The 20,002-nt window shown below is 42.1% G+C and overlaps 1 protein-coding gene across 1 annotated transcript in view; it reads left to right on the top strand.

The window, feature by feature from the left end:
* The window catches only part of LOC311003122 (glutamate receptor ionotropic, delta-1-like), a gene marked incomplete at both ends in the record, with an annotated part of 637,202 nt that overhangs the window by 598,052 nt on the left and 19,148 nt on the right, over positions 1-20,002 (top strand). The window contains 6 exons of the mRNA XM_083994807.1: positions 518-640; positions 1,813-1,887; positions 3,456-3,801; positions 6,872-7,010; positions 16,018-16,213; positions 19,564-19,730. Coding sequence (XP_083850933.1) covers positions 518-640; positions 1,813-1,887; positions 3,456-3,801; positions 6,872-7,010; positions 16,018-16,213; positions 19,564-19,730 — 1,046 coding nt within the window. The remainder of the gene's footprint in view (positions 1-517; positions 641-1,812; positions 1,888-3,455; positions 3,802-6,871; positions 7,011-16,017; positions 16,214-19,563; positions 19,731-20,002) is intronic.

Genomic DNA, 20,002 nt, shown 5'->3' with positions numbered 1-20,002 from the left:
AAGTGCAGGAAGAGGCGAAAACTCACCTATAATTAACAATAAAATATCATACTAAAGAAAACAAAATATGCAAATGAGAAATCAGAAATATATACTAGATAATAGAAATAAAGGAAAGGAAATTACACAAAAACAATAATGATCGAAATATATGAATAACAATAAAGAGTACAAGTTAAAATTTAAGAAACAAACAAACAAGTTATCATGTTCATACAGGTGTCGTGTTTCTATAGTGACAGTGACAGGTAACAGGGAGTAGATGATGAGCACCTGTTCACCTTCACCTCCTGGTCCAGGATCAGATTTGCTTTATTGACATGAATGTTACAAGAACTATGTCGCCAAAGCATCAAGAATCAATGAAACAAAACAAATACAACTCAGAGAATCAAATATATACAAATAAAATAAAATAAAAAAGTACAGGGTGTCAGTACGCAGTTGTAAGTTGTTATATATAATGAAAAGTATATATACAGTTCATATTGAATGATGATGATGATAATCCGTGCAGGAGGACCCGTTCGTCATGGTGGCTGAGAACATCCTGGGCCAGCCCAAGAGGTACAAAGGTTTCTCCATCGACGTCCTGGACGCTCTCGCCAAGATCCTGGGCTTCAAGTACGAGATCTACCAGGTGAGTCTCAGTCTGAGGAGGAGAGAGGAGCTGGTCTGGAAAAGATTCAGACAGGATGTGTTGTTGTTGTTTTGTTGCTTTTCTCCTACCCTGAGATCAGATCCTTCTGTCTTTAATCTTTGTATTTTACAAAGAATAGGAGGATTCAGGGATTAGATGTGACTGATGCTGAGGCTGTTGTGAGTCATGACGTCCAACAGAGACTTCCTCCTGACCCACCAGCTGAAAAGATTAAAGAATGAAAATCCTGAAATTTATAGAATACTTTGATACAAATTATAAAAGCATTGTTGCAGTTTTTCTCGATTGTTTACACACATTTTCTAAAAGCATGCCTCATACCCTCAGAACTCTACACACAAATCAAAAAGCACACACACACACACACACACAATGGGAAAAACCCCTAACTTCTCCTGCAAAATGAAACTTTACATTCAAAACAATGGTATTTATTCTCAAAATGGTATAATATTATATATGGTAAGTATATATATATATGTGTGTGTGTTTGTGTAATGTGTGGCCTCTCTCTGTCAGAATGCCGGGGCCTCTTTTTGGTGCCCATGTGACGAGTCAGTGTGCATAGTAGGACAATTAACTTTAGAATATTGAATAACAGTGTGTTACTCGTGAAAACAACAGATTTTCTTCATGAAAATTGTGTGTAGTGTTTTGAAAAAAGTGTGTTTTTAGAACTGCAATTTGAGTGTAAAGCAGGACTTGTGCTTGTACCTAAACAGAATTGGTTCGGGGAGTTGGTGCATGAGTTACACGTTGAGGTCATTGTGTCTCAAGTACCAGAAATTGTGTGTAAACAATTGAGAAAAACTGTCATAGACAATGTTTTTGGTTCATATGATATGAGATTATCAGGAAGAAATATAACTCTTAATCTCTATTTAGTTAGTGGAATAAAACATTTCAAGTGTTGTTGAGAGAAGTTAAAAGATGAAATTAAATCTTCCTCCTCTTATTTAGTTGGTTTAAACCTGATCAAACTTTTCTTTCCTCCGTTTCATATTTATCCAACAAGCAGCAACGTGTTGTGAACTCCCATCATGCATCTCTCATCAGACTGAACGTTGTGTCTCCTGATGCACGAGGCTGAAGTTCATTTTTTTTAAAGTCTTTGTCAGTTTTGAACCAAACTTTATTGATCTGTCCTGCAGGTGGCAGACAGTAAATATGGATCCCAGCTCCCCAACGGCTCGTGGAACGGGATGATTGGTGACCTCATCAACAAGGTAAACCAGACTCTAAATCCGTCAGGCTGCAGACGCTGGCGAACGCCGCCGCCGCCGCATGAATCAGAGGCGGAGCTGAGCCCGAGCCAGAGACACTTCATCCAATCACATTTATCTTCAGTCCTTTCAAGTGAAAACATAAATACCAGTCTCCATGGCTGTATTCGAAACAACATAGTATACTGCTAGTACGTACTGATTTGGCCAAAATGCAGTATGCAGTATGCAAACAAAAGCTAAATCTGTAGTATGCGAAAAATCCCTGAAGTCTAACCGGCGTAGAAGTTATCTGCTGTAACCAAAGCCGTGTTAAAAAAAACCACAACAACAAAGCTGTGTACCGTAACTATGTTATAAAGTTTAATTAATAAAATAAAACTTAATGCAGACTGATCGGTTCATTGTAAAACATGCATTTATTGATGTAAATGTGGTGATTTCTGTACATACAGAGCCCCGAGGCAGCGCTGCTCTTCTGTTTGTCCAATACACACAGGAAGCTTCACTTTTAATTCAAACAAACTAATGCTACTACCACAATTGTTAGATATCATCAATGAGACCAACATTTATCTCCTAAAAGTAATTTAACCAGCCGGTGGTAAACCTCTAAAAACCTGCGGGTAAGTTAATTAGCAATCGTTTTCTCCCCCGGGATGACGACGGAGGTTGGCCGGCCGAGCAGCTCTGCAGACCGGCTGCTGGAGCTTCACTTCTCTGAAAAACATCGGAGCAAATTTCTAAACATCCGTCATTTGGATAAACTGGCCGTATATTTGGGATCTAAACAGTTACTTTCTCACATGAAAAAAGATTAAAACTTAATAAAGTTACATAATTACAGCGCTAGAGCGGGAAATAAAACAGCTTTTAGCCTGTTTTACAGCTACCGCTACCGGTTGCCGTGAAATGCATTCTGGGAAACTTGTATACTGCATACTGCGGTGTGAACGGCGTCGGTCTGCTGAAGTAGCAGACTGAATTCTACATTCAGTATGTAGTCAGGGCCGGTGGCCCCTGGCATAAACCCTCTATGCGGTTGTTTAGGGCCACAGCCGTTAGGTGGGGGGCCACATGATCAGAAAGGTACCGGGGTTCATCAAGTCATTTAAACATCCTGAGGTCTGCACGTGCAGCTATGAGCTTTATATGTAATTTGAAGTCAATATTCAGCTTCTTTTATCTCACATTTGAGACATTTGGTGAAAATAGAACGGCAGAATGACAACATTTGTGCTCAAAAAACAATCTTACAAAATGTCATTTTAGACTTGTTTTCTACACTTATCTATTACTGTATTCATATCCTATTTCAAGCACCAAAACAGTTCAAAATGGCCTCAAACCTCAGAGGGATAAACACGTCTGTATTCAGTTTTAACCAGTGATTTGGTGTTTGCGCTTAGAGTGCAGGGCCACAAACAAAAACCTGGTTTAGGGGGCCACCATCATCCTAGAGCCGGCCCTGTACATACTAACGTAGTATGCAGTAGGCAGTACGGTAGTATGCGGTTTTGAAAACAGCCCCTGTCCCCCCCCCCCCCCCCCCCCCCCCCCCCCCCCCTCAGAGAGCCGACCTGGCCGTGTCCGCCATCACCATCACGCCGGAGCGGGAGAACGTGGTGGACTTCAGCAAGCGTTACCTTGACTACAGCGTGGGCATCCTGCTGCGGAAGCCGGAGGAGAAGATCAACATCTTCTCTCTGTTCGCGCCCTTCGACCTGGCCGTCTGGGCCTGCATCGCCGCGGCGATCCCCGTGGTGGGCGTGCTCATCTTCCTGCTCAACCGGCTGCAGGCGCTGCGCTCCTCCTCGTCCAATCAGAACGCTCCGCCGGGCCAGCCGCCCAGCACGCTGGGCTCGGGGACGCTGCACAGCGCCATCTGGATCGTGTACGGAGCCTTCGTCCAGCAAGGTGAGAGTCACCGTGGAGACGGAGAGGAACCGGTCTGAGGGGTTATCATTCAACTTGACCTTTGACCTGGAAATATGCAGAATTTATTTATTTTTGTTCCAGTAGGAACTTTGAGGAAAGTGTACGAAACTTGATGCATTTGTGAAATTGAACCTAAACAGGAACCAGGTCTGAGATCAAACCTAAAATCTTCTCAGTCCAACCTGATCCGAGCCGGTGTCAGTCCACCAACACGTCCAGGCCCGATTCAAACTGGACTCTTTCTAATCAATTGTCTATTATTGTTCAACTAAAATTCCAACTTTTATTAAAGGAGACATATTATGGAAACTTTCTGAAGGCTCTTTAACATACAGTATACTGTATGTAGGTGTTTGTTTTGCCTTTCGGCCACAAAAATGTGAGAATTGACTAAAAAAATCAGTAATTTTCAAGCTCCCTAGGTTGAAATCCATGTGGCTTTATGAGCTGTTCCCTCAGTTGTCTTCCAGTGATGTAACTAGGAATCAAATTTGCATTAAAAAGGGGCGGGGCAAGCAGTGGCTCATTTGCATTTAAAGGGACAGGCTCTGAAAGCAGCCGTTCTGAACAGGGCTGTTTAGAGAGGATGAAAAGAGCTGTGATGTTTGATCCTTGCGGTATTCTGACCGAAGCAGGTCACAGACATGTCTTTAAGACACCTGGGAACTATTTAATTTGTGGAAAAGGGGCAGAATAAGTCTCCTTTAAAGACAGAAATCTGTTCAGATGAGATTTTAATGAGTACAACACAGAAGGGGGTTATTATATAATAAAACTGTGTGTTTATTAGGATCAACACACATTAAAACAACAAACTAACACCACGTCATACACTTGATGAAGCCCACACTCGTGTGTCTCATTCACTCACCTGAAGACATGTGACGTCCTGCTGCTCCAGCTGAAGGATGACACAGGAAACATCTGGAGTGACAGTGTTGAGGAAAATGTTAGTCTACCAAGACTAGAAAGAGAGTTTGCATATACAACAATTAAATCCTCTACAGAGGAGTCAAGTAGTTTGGAGTTGTGTGGCTTCAGTCAACTATTGGGTCGAGCAAGCGCTTTATACACGACCCAATAGTTGGGTTAAAAATAACCCAACGTTGTAGTTAGCATAACCCAACTCTTGGGTTGAATATTCAACCCAAAAGTTCAACAAAAAAGAATAACTCAACTTGTTGGGTTAATATTAACCCAAAAAAGAAAAAGATCAACATTTTCCACCACAACAGAAAGAAGACATGTGGTCCAGTAAAAGACTATAAAACTTTCTGTTGTTACATCTACATGAGATCAAATCCTTCGGTATCCAACAACAGAAAGAGAAGAGTTCAGGGATCAGATCATGGTCTCCTGCTGACAAACCCACCGAGCGTCTTCACACGTTCTCACAGATGTTTGTCTGAAATCAATCGTAGCCGATCACAACGGAGGAGGTGGGGGGGATTATGGGCCTTGTAAAGACGGATTTGGGTTTTGATTATGGGGCGAGTTTTTAATTCACGGATTAAACTCCGATGGACGAGGGAGGAGATGATCACAGGAGGATTTGTAGCGTCGGAAATATTGAAGAGAAAAACAGAAACATGGTCGTAAAACTTTCAAAGTGCTTAAATGAATTAGAGGGAGGTTTAGATTAGAGCTGCAGGAAACACACTGCAGTGTGTGTGTGTGTGTGTGTGTGTGTGTGTGTGTGTGTGTGTGTGTGTGTGTGTGTGTCTGTGTGTGTGTCTGTGTGTGTGTGTGTGTGTGTGTGTGTGTGTGTGTGTGTTCTTCTCTTCAGCCTCAATAAAGATTGTCGTGGGAACGTTGCAGCTAAAACTTTAACAGTGAAAATACAGTTCAGAACGACTCAATAATGCAAATTTAAAGGGATAGTTCAACATTTTGTCAAATTGGCCCATTGCCATAATCCCTATAGTCATAGCAGTAGGTTCGTTACCTTTAATTGTCGGTGCAAGCTGTTTTTAGAACGGCGGAGCAGAGCCGCGAGCTGCTCAGAGCAAAGCCCGAAACAGATGATGTACGTTGCCTTCAGGGACAGTTTTTCATCAACAGTCTCTGTATTTCCCTCTAAAACAACTCTGTGTGGTAACGTTGTGTTATTATCTCATAGCGTGGTGAATGTGCAGGTCACAACTTGTCCACCAGAGCGTTGTGGAGTTGTTGGATTGTGTATTTGATGAGTTTTGATGAGGGAAACTAAGAAATCCCATAATGAGCCTCCGTAGCGTAGCTCTGAGCAGCTCACGGCTCTGCTCCGCCTTTCTAAAAACAGCTTGCACCGACAATTAAAGGTAACGAACCTACTGCTATGACTATAGGGATTATGGCAATGGGCCAATTTGCCAAAATGTTGAACTGTCCCTTAAAGGCTAAATATAGTAAATTATTCCAGGCTTTTTCTTTCATATATCAATTATATCTATATATTTATTATTTATCTTTATTTTGAATTTTCATATGAGTTAATTGCATCGTAACCAGATCGATAAAGTTTCTGAGTCCTCACCTGTCCCACGTGTCCCCGCTCGTTTCTAAATGTCACTGCTGACGAGTGTGTCCTCACAAAGATAGAAAGACCAACAATAACACACACACACTTGCACAGTTTCCCAGCAGAGACAAGCAGCTGCATCTATTATGGTCTGGCAGGTTGCCTGGCAAAGCTTTTAGGCCTAACAGGTTGTGATTAGCTGCAGCTGTGCAGCCTCTCGGCTCGCCGTGATGGAGCGCCGCTCTCACCTGCTGGGCCAGTCCACCTGGTCGCCCCGGGCAACCTGTGACTGTGAGGTCACAGCGACGCAGCGTGTGTCCGTTCACACACAACACGCACACACACACACACACACACACTCACACACACACACACACACTGCAGCTCTCAAGGATAAACGGTTAGGAATCACAATGATGACAGGTTTGGAGTAAACACCTAAAGATTGTGTGTGTGTGTGTGTGTGTGTGTGTGTGTGTGTGTGTGTGTGTGTGTGTGTGTGTGTGTGTGTGTGTGTTTGTCCGTGTGTGTGTGTGTGTGTGTGTGTAGGCGGCGACGGCGTGGTGGGCTCCGTGGCTCTGAGGATCGTCATGGGCAGCTGGTGGCTCTTCACGCTCATCGTGTGTTCGTCCTACACGGCCAACCTGGCAGCGTACCTCACCGTGTCCCGCATGGACCACGCTATATGGTGAGTTCACACACACACACACACACACACACACACACCTGTGCATTAACAGTTGCAAATGTTTCTGTATTTGGGACGTGAACAGAATAAAACATCTGGATTTTCTCTGTGATCCACAAACTTTACACCACGTTAGGTCTGAGCCTCTGTTTGTGAACATGGACTGACCAGAAGCAATCCAATCCAATCCATTTTATTTATAAAGCACATTTTTTTTACGTTAGGTTAATTGACATTAACCTAACTTAACCCAGTTACTGTGCATTTACCTTTACTATGGCGTCCAAAGACAAAGCCAGGTGTGTGTCCTGCAGGTGGTGATGCATAATGCTACTTTTTCGCAGCGTTTTACAGGTCGACTTTATATACGTTTGTTTTTGAGGGAATAAGTCTTCATCTACCAAACTTTACCACTTGGTCACGTCTCCATTTTGCAACTGGCACGGAACGAAAACAAAGTTACACAACAACCTTGTTCCTGTTTGGTTCCGGCTTAAAGGGACAATGAGGAGTTTTGGAAAAGCGAAATGTTTCCACACTACATTTATGAGCCTCCGCACCGTGAAATTCTTTGACCGGTGCAAGACAGACTCATGTTTTCATTCATCAAGAATTAAAGTCAGAGGTTGGAAGACGATCACATACCCTAACCCTAACCCTCCGACCATAAACGGAGATTCGGTGGCGTTATTCTCATGACTCGCCACAAAACCGAAAGTAAAGAAACGCTGGTCGGCTCGCCCAGCATTTCCACCACCACTAATAATAACAAAATAACCATAGAGACAAAACCATAGATTTATCTAAAATGGACCATTAACAAGTGGTAACGGAGATTCATCCACATTAATGTGAGACTTTTTTATAACCAAATAGAAACTCCTCGTTGTCCCTTTAATCTGTTTTAGAAATATTGGGGAATCTTTACGATTCATTTATTGTGGGGTTTAATTCTGAGATTAATTGTGAAAACTAGTTATTGTGGCATCTTGGATCAGGGATCAGGCCGGTCTCTAGTCTCAGTGTTTACTACATATAACAGTGACAGGATCTCCGTCCTCATCATAAACCATAAAACAAGACGAGGTGGTTTTCAGAGTTAGTTGTCTGACTGACTCTGGATCAGTTCCAGTGGAGTCGGGCTGATGACGATGATGCAGCGGTTTTCAGTCGGTTGGTGTCGCTGCAGCTCGGACCGATGGAGCTTCATTCAGTCTTTATGATGTGTGAGGTCAGAGTGTGACGGAGTGGTGAGCGGCAAGGAGCAGCGAGGAGCAGGAGGAGGTTTATGGTCTGGAGGGTTTTAGAGATGGAGCAGCTGTGACCCGGCTGCACCGTGACGAGGTGAGATTCTTTATTGATCCCAGCGGAGGAACCGGGTCACAGCAGCTGCTGAGGTGGAGCAGAGCTCTGGTTTCCTTCAAGGAAACACTCAGACTGATTCTAATTTAAGTTATAAACTATTTAAATCACTAAACACGTCGCTGGAAGCAGCAGCTTGATCCCATCTGTCATGTAGATGTTTGTTGTGTCTCTGACTCATCATAACTGTTTGTGTTCATCAAAGCTAGTCGGACATAATTTTCTGTTGCCTCACTACCGCCCCCTGTTGGTCACTCTCTCACTAGCGGCTGCTTGTTACTTGGCCAGGACAATGTTTGGCAGTGATCTATTTATTTCATTTAACTGAAAGCCAAAATTTCCATGTTGTTTTTAATACACATTGATTTAAACACATGTTATTGAAATACAGCACTACTGATAATGTATTTTAACATTGCAGAATTAAAATTAGAATTAAAATCCCTGCATCCTGTATGTCATTCCCCCTCTCTCTGCCTCCCCGTTTCCTGTCTCTCTCAAGCGTTCTATCTAATAACGGCGTGAAAGAGCCAAAAATATATACTTAAAGGGATAGTTCACCCAAAATTGAAATTTGGGAGAAGTTTCAGAGTCCTCCGTGGCTTCTCTGAGTTACAGGGGGTCTCGGCGTAGCAGTGCATGTCCATATGACGGTTGCAAATGGATACCAACTGTCTTCGTAACAAAAAGACACACCAAAAAACATCCAAATACCTCCATGCTGCTCGTATGTAATGTCCGTCTTGTATTGAAGCCCCGAAATGCGAAATTGTTCAGAAAAAAATGAAATAAGTCTATATTTCAAGCTTGTTTTGTAGCGGAAGCTTCTCTTCCCGGTTGGTCCACATTTGCAACCGTTATATGGACATGCACTGCTACGCCGAGACCCCCTGTAACTCAGAGAAGCCACGGAGGACTCTGAAACTTCTCCCAGCCCTTAGTCCACATGAGGGGGAGGAGATAATGAGTGAAATTTGAATTTTGGGTGAACTATCCCTTTAAATGAATAAAAAAATAACAAATAAAAACCCTCCATTAAAGTGGTTTGATTAATCAAGTATTGTCATTAACAGTTGACAATAGTGATGAATCACATTCTGCTTTGAGTTGGTTCACTCTGCTGCCTCATATATGTTACAGTAGCCTACCATCATCATCATCATATGTTGCAGTAAATGCAGAGGTCAGGATGACTTCCTGTTTGGACACGTCTCTCTGTCTCTCTGTCTCTCTGTGGTTAAAACCAATGTTTGACACTGAGCGACCCGTCTGGACTCTCTGTGCCGTTAATTATCACAGAAGAACTTATTAGGCCGTGTTCTCTCTGAGTAATGACTCGGCTCAACATGGCCGCCACTCACTCCACAGCGCCGCCGCCGTGTTAATCGCTCGTTCAACATCGGGAGTTTTTGCTCACATTTGGCTGATTATTAATCTTAAGTAGCCTCCTCCTCCAAAAAGGAAAAAGCTGGATCGTGTGAGAGCGGAGCGGTGCAGCCGAGGCTCGGCTCTAATTGAACCAGCCCGTCGAGTGCAAGAAGCACAAGTTGCACAAGTGGCTGGGATCTTATGATGAATTTAAGAGGGTCGGAGGTTCAGCTGAAAAAGCTCTCGGCTTGAATATTTCTCTCTGCAGAGGAAACGACGCCACGGCTGCTAGAGAGAGAGTCCGTCTGAACGCCGGCGCCTGAACGCCTCGCTAACATTTAACCTCCTGTTGTTGCTGCTGCAGAACGAGTCTGACCCGACCGACGCTCCGAGCCGAGCGGCGAAGTCCACACAGTCTGAGCAGAGAGGGAAAGTTTCAGAGAGTTAAAGAGTTCAGAGTCGATGTTATTACAGGTGGAAATGGACGAAGCTTTTTATCTGAGCAGGAGGAGACGAGACGGGCTCTCAGTGGTGATATTTGACTTAGTTTAATGTTTATTTAGGGACGATACATACAACATTGCCACAAAAAATGGAAAATACGACGCATACAAGACGTCTGGCTTCAGCTAATGTGCATCTTTGTCCCTGGTCAGGCTTTAGAATAGGATAATATACTGAATCTAATAAATGCAATGATACAAATCCAGTGAATAGGTACCATGAATAAGTAAAGACAGCTGCACATTATATATTATTACTATATATATTATTATATATGACACAACTGATTGTCTCTGTGTATTAATCTACAAAAACCTGATCTGATTTACTCCTGTACAATCTGTAGGAGCCATTTCAGCATTTATTTTGTTTTTTAATGTGTGTTTTATTTTGGTAGGTCTTAGTTTTGGTGAACTTTCTTTTAAACAGGAATGGGCACAGGGGCTATTTGAAAAAAAAGTTAATGTTTGGTTGTTTTGCTTTGAATTTGGATTTTGATTAGTTGGAAGAACAGAAACAAATATTTTTTTGTTTATTAGTGGAACCTCGTTTAGACACTTATTTCATTACATCCATGCACACGTCAGTTCACGTTGATCAGCTACTGTGACTCTTTGATTTATTTAGGTTTGGGAAGAGAAAGGTTTTTAGGTAATTGTTATTAAGAAAGAAAAAAAATGCACAAGAGAGATTAATTAATTAAAACACTACTGTGGATTATTAATCCGCCGCTGAAAATAGTTCCCACCCTCTACAGTTTTTTTTACAGTGTTTACAGTAATTCAGAGGAAGAAAAGGATAGAAGTTTAAAGCTGGTAGAAGATTCCCTGATTTGCATATGTGTGTGTGTTTGTTTGTGTGTGTGATGTGGTTTTGTGAGAAGAAGCCGAGGAGACGGGAGAATCTCTGTGTGCAACAGGCAGAAAGTTAAATTATTAGTTTCTGTTTTAAGAGGAAGCAGCCGAGGCGTCTCAGAAGCTGCTGCAGGAGGAGGAGGAGGAGGAAGGAGCTGTGAGGCCGTGGTTTTTCATTATTTGAATAAAAAATGAGGCGTTCAGAGTCAGAAAGACGGTGGAGTGTTGTGTTGTGTTGTTTGGTTCCTCGGCTGCGTGGCCTCAGGTGCTCGGAGACGCAGCGCTAACAAGAGTAGCCTGAACCAGAACAGTCACATCTGAGGCCGCCGCTAATCGCTGTCAACACACACACACACACACACACACACACACACTCGCTGATGCCAGGTTGAGCTGTGTTAATGTGATCGGCTGTTTATCTCTGTGTGCGTGAGCTTTATTTGTGTGATGAGGTCGAACGACAACAGTGAATTAGAGCGAAGCTGAGACTCCGACCTCAGCAGGATCCAACAACCGAGTGACGAAGAGAAACTTAACTCATTGAGTGCCAACCACGTGATTTCTTCTAGTTTTTTGTTCCCAAAGGTTGAGCACCTTTCATAAAAGACGCTCTATCTCCTTTTCTAGAAAAAAGCAGGGATTTTGGTGAAACCCAGCCATGTTTAGCTTGACTTTTCTCAGGAACGGAGGCACGTAGAAACAAACGGTTTGTGGCCATTTGAAGCATAAAGTTTCACCTTTCAAATGAGCCACAGTATGTGTTGGTGGCAATAATATAGAATACACTATGGCTCTACAAAAATCGTCAAAAATCGTCTAAATTGCCGGTACACTTGACTAAAACTTTGGAAAGGAGCGCGGCACTCAATGAGTTAACAAACTAAAAACTCTACTAATCTTCTTACATGTTTTAGTTTTACTCTTCAGATATTGTTTCATCTTTTCAAGATTGATTCAACGATTTCTTGACTTAATTCAGCATCGTTTCAACAAATTATTCAGCTCATTCAGCTTCCAGCTTTCAGCATTCTCCCGTATTTCCTTCAGGAAATGAAATGAAATGCATTCTCTAGTTTTTCTACACGACGAAGCCTCCGACCACAAACAGATTAAAGATTCGAGAGTCAGGGAGATTTATTATCATTCCACAACATGAGCTACTGTACATGAGAGAGAAAACCAAAATGTCCTGAGGTCCCTGAACGCAACAATGGACCAGAGCAATAAAGAATCTAAACTGAGTAAAACAGAAAGTAAATTAAAGAAACAATAGAAACCTCAAAACTTTCTGTTCCTGCTCTAACCTTCCTCTTGTGTTTGGGTCACCAGTGACCCCGTTTTCAGGTTTTAAATGCACACAAGTAGCCTACCACATAAATTTGTTTATAGCATCAAGGCTTTTTGACTTTGTCATGAACCTCTATTTCAACAAAATTAAACCTTTTTTTTCACAAATTTCTAAAATGCTCTGGTTAAAATTATGATATTTGTGGTGTTAGGGTCCATTTTGACCCGGCTATTACGATAAGTTAAAACTGAAATCATAAGTGCAAAACCAACCTTTTCATGGATGAGGAAGCCTAACAATGTAACCAAGAGATGAGAAACAAATGGGATGATAAATAATGTTTTTAGTGTGTTTTACAGCTGATTTAAGACACCATATGGTAGCAGAAGGCTGACACAAGACGAGTCTCTTTTCATCTCTTTACATGTTTGCTTTAATATTAACTATATTTTAATTTATCTTCCTCTTTGGACCCAAAGTTTTATTTTGGATTTTCGGAACGAGTCGGTGAACAACCAGTTACATTATTATCCATCATTGGTTTTTAGACGAAATACATGTTTTTCTTCTTCCCAGTTCTTAGTTATCAACCATAGTGTGTGTGTGACTGCTCCGTTTTATTTTGAAGTGTTATTGAGATAAAAGAAAAGGAGGTAAATCAGTTCCCAGACTGAAGACGAGTTCATTGACGTCACCGTGAAACATGTAAAAACCTGAATCTTATTATTCGATGTTCTCAGAGAAACTGATGAAGTGATGATCAGTGTGAACCTGCTCAACCTCACATGGACTGTAATTTAATGTTCAGAGCAGCCGGGGTAAACACACACACACACACACACACACACACACACACACACACACACACACACACACACACACACACACACACACACACACACACACACACACACACACACACACACACACACACACACACACACACACCTCTCTCTCTGTGTGTATGTTGATTTTCCTTTTCTGAACAAAAAGTCCAGACGGTAAAAACCAGTCATTTGATGAGAGGAGATCAGAGGAGTTTGTGCTGCTGCTCAGGTTCGTTTCTTGTTGATGATTCTCGTCAATCGATCGTCACGTCGCCTAACAACAAACCTCTGGAGCTCCACACGTCAGCCATTAATTAGCAGCGTTAGCTCCTCGCTGCGGACGACACGTCTTCTCTGTAACGGAGCCGCGGTTTGAGTTTGATCCACGACTCACAGATAAAATGTTATTATTATGATCCAGTTATGAACAGCTTTCTTTCTTTCTTTCTTTCTTTCTTTCTTTCTTTCTTTCTTTCTTTCTTTCTTTCTTTCTTTCTTTCTACCGTATGTCTTTTTACTTATTTCTTTCTCTCTTTCTGTATTTCTTTCTATCTACCCCGTCTCTGTCTTTTTCTTTCTTTCTTTCTTTCTTTCTTTCTTTCTTTCTTTCTTTCTTTCTTTCTTTCTTTCTTTCTTTCTTTCTACCCTCTCTGCGTCTTTTTACTTCTTGCTTTCTTTCTTTCTACCCCTCTCTATCTCTATCTATGTACCTCTTTCTATCTGTCCTTCCCATCCCATCCCATCTCTCTCTCTCTCTCTTTCTTTCTTTCAACCCCTCTCTCTATCTCTATCGATCTATCATTCCCCCTTTCTTTCTTTCTTTCTATCTACCCCTCTCTATCTCTATCTCTATGTACCTCTTTCTATCTATCCATCCACCTCTCTCTGTCACTTTTTCTTTTTTCTTTCTTTCTTCTACCCCCTTTCTCTGTCTTTTTACTTCCTTCTTTCTTTCTTTCTTTGGAAGGATGAGAAATAATGTAAATATCAAGACACATGATTATTATGAGGACTGGTACTGAATACAGTGATGGACTACAACACTATTACATGAGGAACTGTTGGAAGTGTAGAAAAGACGCCACTGTTTAATGTTTAATGTTGATGAAGCCTCTTGGATGAGAGGTGAAACGTCTTCCTAGACAAATAACTAAGTCCAGTCGCTTTCAATTTAACCTCCTTTGAAATGTTTAATGTTACGACGCAATCAGGAAAAGCTCTGAATGCTAGAACGTCACATTTACCAACGGTTGACGCGGCGGTGGAAGGAGATTCCTCCTCTGAAGCTGTTGCCTCCATAATAAGGAGACAGCTGTAATATCAGTGTGTTTGTTATAGTAATACTGAGAGAAGCTCAGATCTATAACATGATAACTATGAATCAAACAAAGCTTCATTAAATCGTCTGAAACTGAGATTATTCTCCTCGCTGTAAAAAAAGAAAAAAACAAGCAGTTGCATAAAAAGCTGCGTCTCTCTGGACTCGTCTGTTCTTTACATCAACTCGTTACAAAAGTCCAATTACGCTCCGTCTCCACCGGCGCTGTAATTATGTAATTAAAGCTGCAGCGTTATTAACGATCCAATCAGCGTGCAGCCTCGGCAGCAGGAATCAACACCAACATTAAGACAAAATCCAATTCCAACACGATAAACACAAAGTGGTTCCGAGACTGATTCTCTGCTGCGGGCCCCAAACCTCACGTCCACACACACACACACACACACACACACACACACACACACACACACACACACACACACACACACGGAGGAAACACTGGTGGTCGCAGCCGTCACCATGGAGACGGCGAATAAAAATAACGATCGTCAGTCATTAGAATGAAGACAGAGCTGTTTAATCAGGACGACGTGGGCGGCGTCCTCCGATCACAGCTGACTGGGCTCTGATTGGTCGTCCTTCAGTTTATATTTATAACCTCAAAATGTGACGGTTCAGGATAAAGAGACATTTTTATTTAAAGTTAGAGTTAAATAAAAGTTCTTGTGAATGAACAAAACCTCTCAAAGCCCACGATCGCCTGTTTGAGCCCTTTCTAAGCCGCTTCATTCAATGAGTTCCCCTGAAAATAAACGTCCGGTCGTGTTGTTGGGTCCGTTGAGAACTGTGACTGAGCCCAGGAAAGGGGCGGAGCCTCTAAACAGTCTGTGGGCGGAGCAACACATTTATTTATTAGAAGTTAAACCAGTGGTTCTCGAAGTGGGGTCTTTTTTGGTGAAATTTTACCACTTTTTTCTAGAATTATTTTTTTTACTTTATTTTTTAGATAATTGACCACTTTTTAAGGACTTTCTTAATGAGATCTTTTTTTCTTTTTTTTTGAGAAATTTGACCACTTTTCTAGAATTTCTTTTTACGTTTTTTTTAAATAGAAATTTAACATTTTTGGAGGAAATTTCTTTACAATATTTCCAAAAATTCACGCCATTGGCCCTAATTTGAACGTACATTGAGTAAAAAAAGTAACGTTAATCAGCCTCAGAACAAATATTTGTGTATTTCTGGTGTTTGCTTCAAAATGTTGTTGTTGTCAATCTAGGGTCCTTGATGTAAAAAAAAGTTTGAACAGGAACAAGAGAACCAGTGGAGAGGAGTTTCATCTTTGCTGAGCAGAAGATTTGTTCTAAATTAAATAAAAGCCTGTCCCATATTGGAGGAATTACTGTGATGTTATTTCCATAATGAACGGCTCAATGGAACCATAGATTATGCATATAGTTGCTGTCTCATCAGTAAAGTGTTTGGGTATAGTGTGATGTGTTGCCTTGCCTCCCTCTCTCAGGACCTTCCAGGACCTGGCGCGGCAGATCGACGTGGACTACGGCACGGTTCGGGACTCGGCCGTCTACGACTACTTCAAGAACAAAGGCACCAACCCTCTGGAGCAGGACAGCACCTACGCCGAGCTGTGGAGGACCGTCAGCCGGAACAATGGCATGGACTACTCCGTGTCCAGCCCGTCGGAGGGGATCCGCAAGGTACGACGACACACAGAGATCACGGAGATCACGGAGTTCACAGAGGTCACAGGGGTCAGAGGTCACAGAGGGCACAGAGGTCAGAGGACTCATGCTGCGTTCAAGATAACTCGGAAGTCGGAAAAAAACGAGCTCCGAGTTGTAAAAAAATGAATTGAACGGCGTCGAACTCGGAAATTATTCTTAATTATTCTTAATTATTCTTTCTACCCCTGTCTATCTCTATCTATCTACCTCTTTATATCTATCCATCCACCTCTCTCTGGCTGTGTGTGAAATCCCCCCCTACTCTCTATATAGTGACCAGGCCATTTTGTAGTGGTGTCCGAATGTTTAGTGATTATTAATGTTCACTATATAGTGACTGAATCTATCCCACAATTCACAGCGAAATGTAGTGAACATCCGATGGTCACTAACCGGAGCAAGATATCCCATCATGCATTGCGGTCACGGATGGCCGTTACCACACCGGCCCAGAGCGACCGGTGTAGCTACCAAATAAATGCAAGTAGTGACCGGTGTAGCTACCAAATAAATGAAGTAGTGACCGGTGTAGCTACCAAATAAATGCAAGTAGCGACCGGTGTAGCTACCAAATAAATGCAAGTGGCGACCGGTGTAGCTACCAAATAAATGCAGTAGTGACCGGTGTAGCTACCAAATAAATGAAGTAGTGACCGGTGTAGCTACCAAATAAATGCAGTAGTGACCGGTGTAGCTACCAAATAAATGCAGTAGTGACCGGTGTAGCTACCACATAAATGAAGTAGTGACCGGTGTAGCTACCAAATAAATGCAAGTAGCGACCGGTGTAGCTACCAAATAAATGCAAGTAGTGACCGGTGTAGCTACCAAATAAATGCAAGTAGCGACCGGTGTAGCTACCAAATAAATGCAAGTAGTGACCGCTGTAGCTACCAAATAAATTAAGTAGTGACCGGTGTAGCTACCAAATAAATGAAGTAGTGACCGGTGTAGCTAACAAATAAATGCAAGTAGTGACCGGTGTAGCTACCAAATAAATGCAGTAGTGACCGGTGTAGCTACCAAATAAATGCAGTAGTGACCGGTGTAGCTATCAAATAAATGCAGTAGTGCAGCAGCCTCAATAAATGTGTCCAGCTGCCAGAGTTATCCGGTCGCGGCTTCCACAGACTCCCACAACAAACGTCGGAGCAAATTTCCTAACAAGCGTTATAAACTGACCACAGACTCTGGATAGCGAGGCTAATTTCTGTTAGCCCGTCTATGGTGTTTTACATTATATGTTAGCATTAAGCTAGCGGACTTTATGCTTAGTTGTGACACGTTGTTGCGATGCGATTTGCTGTTATTGTTTTAGCTGTTTTTATGTTTGTTTTGTTGATGTTGTCTAAATGTGGATGTACTGTGCTGCTTTCTTGGCCAGGACCCCCTTGCAAAAGAGATTCTGAATCTCAATGGGATTATTCCTGGTTAAATAAAGGTTAAATAAAGAAAAAAAAAAAAAGCTAGCGGACTTTATGCTTAGTTGTTGTGAGCGTTGTTTTAAACTATGTGGGTTTGATTGAACATCTTTGATGCTTAAATATATATATATTACCGCTTAATATATTGCTTTACTCCTCTTTTTATGTTGGTTCATATACACCCGTAGGTCTATGCTACACCGGCCGTTACCATGGTTGTATCCATGGTACCTACACCAGCCGTTACGATCGCAGTCGGAACGTTTTAATTACGCGACGTAATACGTTATTAACTGTGTGGCGGAGTAGTGTCCGAAAGTGTTTTTTTATTTGACCAGTGAGTCACTATATAGTCACTATATTGAATTCACTACATAGTGAGGAGGGAGGAGGGAGGAGGGAGGGATTTCGGATTTCGGACACAACCTGAGTCAACTGTAACGTGGTTTATCTCAGTGTTATCTCTTCAGACGGCTCAGTCAGATCCTTCTGTGCTCTGATGTGAGGAGGAGGATGCTACCCCCCCCCCCCCCCCATCTTCTCTCCTCCTCCCCTCTCCATCCCCCTCAACCCCCCCCCCCCCCCCCCCCCCCCCCCCCCCATCTCTCCTCTGAGGCTTCTTGTCCTTTTTTGTCTCCTTTGATTCATAGGAACCTTTTTTTTTTTCCCTCTGAACGTCGTCACGTAGCTGCTTCTGCAAACACTGCACAGCTTTTTGTCTCCCAGTGTCACCTGGAGAGAGAGAGACACACACACACACTCACACACTCACACACAGACACACACACACTCACACAGACACACACACACACACACACTGCGATGATGAGACGTGAACACAAAGAGGCAGCAGCAGCAGCGTCAATGAGACGTGACGTGGTAATTAGGCTGTAACAGCGTGAAGGCATCTAAACACTGAAGACTGTTACAGTGCAACACACACACACACCTACACACACACACACACACACACACACACACACACACACACACACACACACACACACACACACAGAGTTAACAGTGTCTGTGGAGGCTGATGCTCCTGCAGCAGCTTCTGCTGACGCAGCAGAAACTCACACTCACCTGCTGCTCTGGGTTTTTACTTTACATCTTTAATGTCACCGCCCTTCTTCATCTTCATCTTCCTCCTCTTTCTCTTCATCTTCCTCCTCTACTTCCCCTTCTACCTCTTCATCCTCTTCCTCCTTCGGCTCTTCCTCCCCCTTCCCCCTCCTTCTTCGTCCTCCTCCTCCTCCTCCTCCTCCTCCTCCTCCTCCTCACCCTGGTTGTATGAACTGTGTTTGATAAAAGGACTTTTATTTTGATTTTGTGTTTATTTATCTTGTTTGTTCGTCTTCTCTCTGGTTTCATTGTGTTCAAGTGTTTTATTAATGTTATTAATGTTTATATTTACTCAACACGAATCACTAATTATCAAAATGAACTAAACTGAACAAAACCTGTTCAAACTAAACTCAAACAACTGATGTGATTTAATTCACATAAAAACAGCAACAACATGTAAAACATCTAAATCTAATCTTCAGAGTACAGTTTAATTATCTCTTTTACAACATTTAGTTTGTTCAGTTTGTGATGAATCTCATTCAGTTCAGAACAAACACAGATTATGATCAACTATTCTAACGGTTTAATCTGCTGTTTTTGAAGCTGTGCTTTTATTTTGGAGGAAACTCATCAGCCATAACAGACTAAAACATTAAACAATGAAAGTCTGATTAACTCATCTTCCAAAAATTATCAGAAAAAAACTTTAAAACTTTAAAACTTTATGATGAAGAAGCAGAACTGAACTCTGCACTGCTGTTTCCATAGAAACCACAGGTGTTTTCCAGCCTGTAAACGAACCTTTTCCCCCTCCGTCCGTGTCTGCAGGCGAAGAAGAGTCCCTACGCCTTCCTGTGGGACATGGCGGTGCTGGAGTACGCCGCGCTGACGGACGACGACTGCACCATCACCGTGTCGGGGAACAGCATGAGCAGCAAAGGCTACGGCATCGCCATGCAGCACGGCAGCCCATACAGAGACCTCTTCTCACAGAAGTAAGTCAACGCCTCCATTCAAGAGATTTTAATTTTAAAAGACATGACATGAAAACAACATTAATTAAACTGACTGAAAAGAAAACTAAGACACACTGATATAAAACAATTCAATTAAATGAATAAGGTAATAGATAATGTAGATCGTGTTCATCTTGCAGTGCAATATCTGATATGAGAGAGTTCACAGTCTGTGTGTGTGTGCGTTTGTGAATCTTGAGTAAAGAATACAATATAATAATTTAATAAACATTTAATTAAGTCATTTTGAT

This window comes from Trachurus trachurus, assembly GCF_905171665.1.
Source record: "Trachurus trachurus genome assembly, chromosome: 19".
NCBI lineage: Eukaryota > Metazoa > Chordata > Actinopteri > Carangiformes > Carangidae > Trachurus > Trachurus trachurus.
Note: the sequence above shows the minus strand (reverse complement) of the source record. Positions and strands in the feature narration are given on the sequence as shown.